This window comes from Agrilus planipennis, unplaced genomic scaffold, assembly GCF_000699045.2.
Source record: "Agrilus planipennis isolate EAB-ADULT unplaced genomic scaffold, Apla_2.0 scaffold4, whole genome shotgun sequence".
Lineage (NCBI taxonomy): Eukaryota > Metazoa > Arthropoda > Insecta > Coleoptera > Buprestidae > Agrilus > Agrilus planipennis.
Genome location: NW_020442463.1, coordinates 911423 through 914216, shown reverse-complemented (window position 1 = coordinate 914216; position 2794 = coordinate 911423). Strand labels below are relative to the sequence as shown.

Here is a 2794-nt window from a genome sequence, read left to right as displayed (position 1 = left end):
ATGTTGTTACTACGTTTATAAAAGTTTGAAACTTCTGGTAGCTTTTTTTCTGTTAATAAAAATAAATTTAATCTGTTCGGTTAACGAATCTCCATAAAATGACGTATAAAATTACAATTTTTTAAAATTTCAATAATTTTTTAACGGTTTAGTGAATCGATTTGTAATTTTTACAGGAGTTTTAGAAATGAATGAGGAACGTTCTTCCAAATTTTTATTTGTAGCGTAGCATTTTGACATACCTCCCAAACATCCCTAAATAAAACTGTATTTAAATGGATTAAAAATTCTTAAAGCGAAATTAAATTACAATAAATTATCAATTATGCAAAAATTTGGCGAATTTAGTTGAAAACAATGGTATTTTTAATATAAGACCTCAAATTTATCAATAAAAAAATAATAATACATACGTAAAACAAAGAAAACGATAAATTAAACTCGAACTTGAACTTTGAATAACTTTTGAAAGAGTAAATTTAACGAGAAATGTAATGAGACCTTTTCTGTAGAGCATCTAATTTCCTTTAAAATCTTGTATCATTCTTTTTCAGAAAGAAATGAGTTCCAAAATTTAAAAGTTGAAATATTAAATCGTAAAAATAGATCAATGTTCAACACAAGATTACTTAGAAACGGTTTGTCGGACGAAAATTTGCAGTCAGATCTTTTTTGTAGAGAATTTAATTAACTTCAAAAGCGTTTATTTATATTTTTCAGATATATTTTTTAGATGATTTGAGTGAATGATACGTTTAGAGTTAAAAAGACATAAATTCGCGATGATAGACCTCTTGATAATTTGGATGTGGACTTTTTTCTGTCATCCTAAATAATATTTTCGGGATCCCATTAAAAAAATAGTCTTTTTTTTGGCCCAGTCTAATCTATACTTTGTTGATTCACAAAAAAATAAAATTTAAAACATTTGTAAAACGCTTTGAATTTTTCTGTGATGACGCATCCAATTTACATCTAATTAGGCAAAGAAATAATATGGTTAAAAAAATAAAATGAACTGCTAATCTGAAATTGTATAACACCTGTAGGAAATTTTACGAAGAGATTGGATGTTTAGATTAGTTGGAGACGAAATATTCGAAATTGGAAAACAGAAAGCAAAATGTGTTCTATCAGTTGATCCATTGCCGTACTTTTCTTTTTGTTACGGTTTATCGGTAAATGGAAAACCTTTAGAAAAATTTACCGAAAAGCAGAACAAGAATTTAAAAGTATGGATTGTAACCGCTGCGGATAAAGAAAAATATAGAATAGTGTTGGGTAAGTAGTAAGAGATATAATTTACGATGAAATAAAGCACAAAAATAGGTCAAACCTTCGAATTTTTGTGGACATAAACGATCGATTCATTCTCAAAAATGCATTGGTGCATAAGAAAAATGCAGTTTCATTTCCTGGACTAAAGACATTGTAGTGTACTAATAGGTCAGGAAACAAAGACGAAAAAGGACTTGAACCCGCGATTTTATTATTGTATTATTTTGCATTTAGCATTTAAAATACAAAAAGGAAAACTATTTCGTATTTTACAATTGAAATAAAAAATGATTTACATTTAATTAATGAATACGGATATCGTTACAAGTCTAAAGCCTAAATACTAAAGCAGGTTAATTTTGTAACATTCATTAACTTTTCATTATTTTACCCTTTAAGGATTTGTTTAATCAGAATTCCCTTGCAATAAAAATTACACATAGAATTACACATTTCTTTGTCGGTATTATTTCCTTTTATGTCACACGAGCGAAAATGCATGATTTGATGTATCACCTCTGAAAACTGACAAACTAACGGAACTTTTAAAAAGTTTTGAGCAATGTCTAAAGCTTCCCTCAATATCTTTAAATTGCTTTTTTGCATTAACATTACGTTATTATTTATATGAAAAAATGACTAAAAGTATTTGTACGAATGCCCAACATTCGATTCTCAAATTCGTATATCTCCCCGGGTACCTATACGTATATTTCGTATAAATATATAAGGGTGTGATATTCTATACCGAAAAATTGCACACCTTTTGACTTTTGAATAGGTCTTTTATTTTTTATTTTTATTGCTTAATGCCCACTAAATATTACTCTTAAGTAAACTTATTTTTAAACTATGTGCAAATGGGAAAAATGTTTTCCAAACATGGAAATTACACATTTCTGTCAGCATTTTTTCTTTTAATATCTCACGAACGAAAATTCATCTGAAAATATCACTTGCTTCTCAAACGTTAAACTAACTGAATTCTCAAAATATTTTGAACTTTTGAACAAAGCGTAAAACTCCTCAAAAGCTTATTGCAGTTATTGGATTTACATTAGGTACTCATATATTTTATTATTTATATGAAAAAATTACAACGAATTTTTATATACCACGCCGTGTTTATCATAAGATGATGTTTGGTCTCAATTCACCACTGGTGTATGTCTAAATATCAGTGTATTAACGTGAAACATACATTCAACTGGGAACTGGTACTAACTACTAAAGAATAAAGTCAAAAGGCATACGATCTGCCATAAAATACCACACAACAAATAATAATGTATATATTTTAGAAAAACAAAATCTCAATGTATGGATTAATGGTAATTTACAAGAAACCATTAATACATTCATCGATAACGGAACAGAAATTCGATTTAAAGTTGATGACTTTGATGGTGTAATAAAAGCTACTTCAGCTACTAAAAAAGGACTTGTATATGAACTTTATGGCAATGGGCAACTCATTCCAGACGAAAATGAATTTTAAATTAAAGCATGTCAAATA

General features: G+C 27.9%; 1 protein-coding gene across 1 annotated transcript in view; it reads left to right on the top strand.

Moving 5' to 3' along the window:
• Positions 1–2776, top strand: part of LOC112906560 (fas apoptotic inhibitory molecule 1) — a 3480-nt gene extending 704 nt beyond the window's left edge. The window contains exons 2-3 of the mRNA XM_025980886.1: positions 1050–1281; positions 2580–2776. Of these exons, the coding sequence (XP_025836671.1) occupies positions 1050–1281; positions 2580–2776 (429 nt within the window). The remainder of the gene's footprint in view (positions 1–1049; positions 1282–2579) is intronic.
• The last annotated feature ends 18 nt before the right edge of the window (positions 2777–2794 follow it).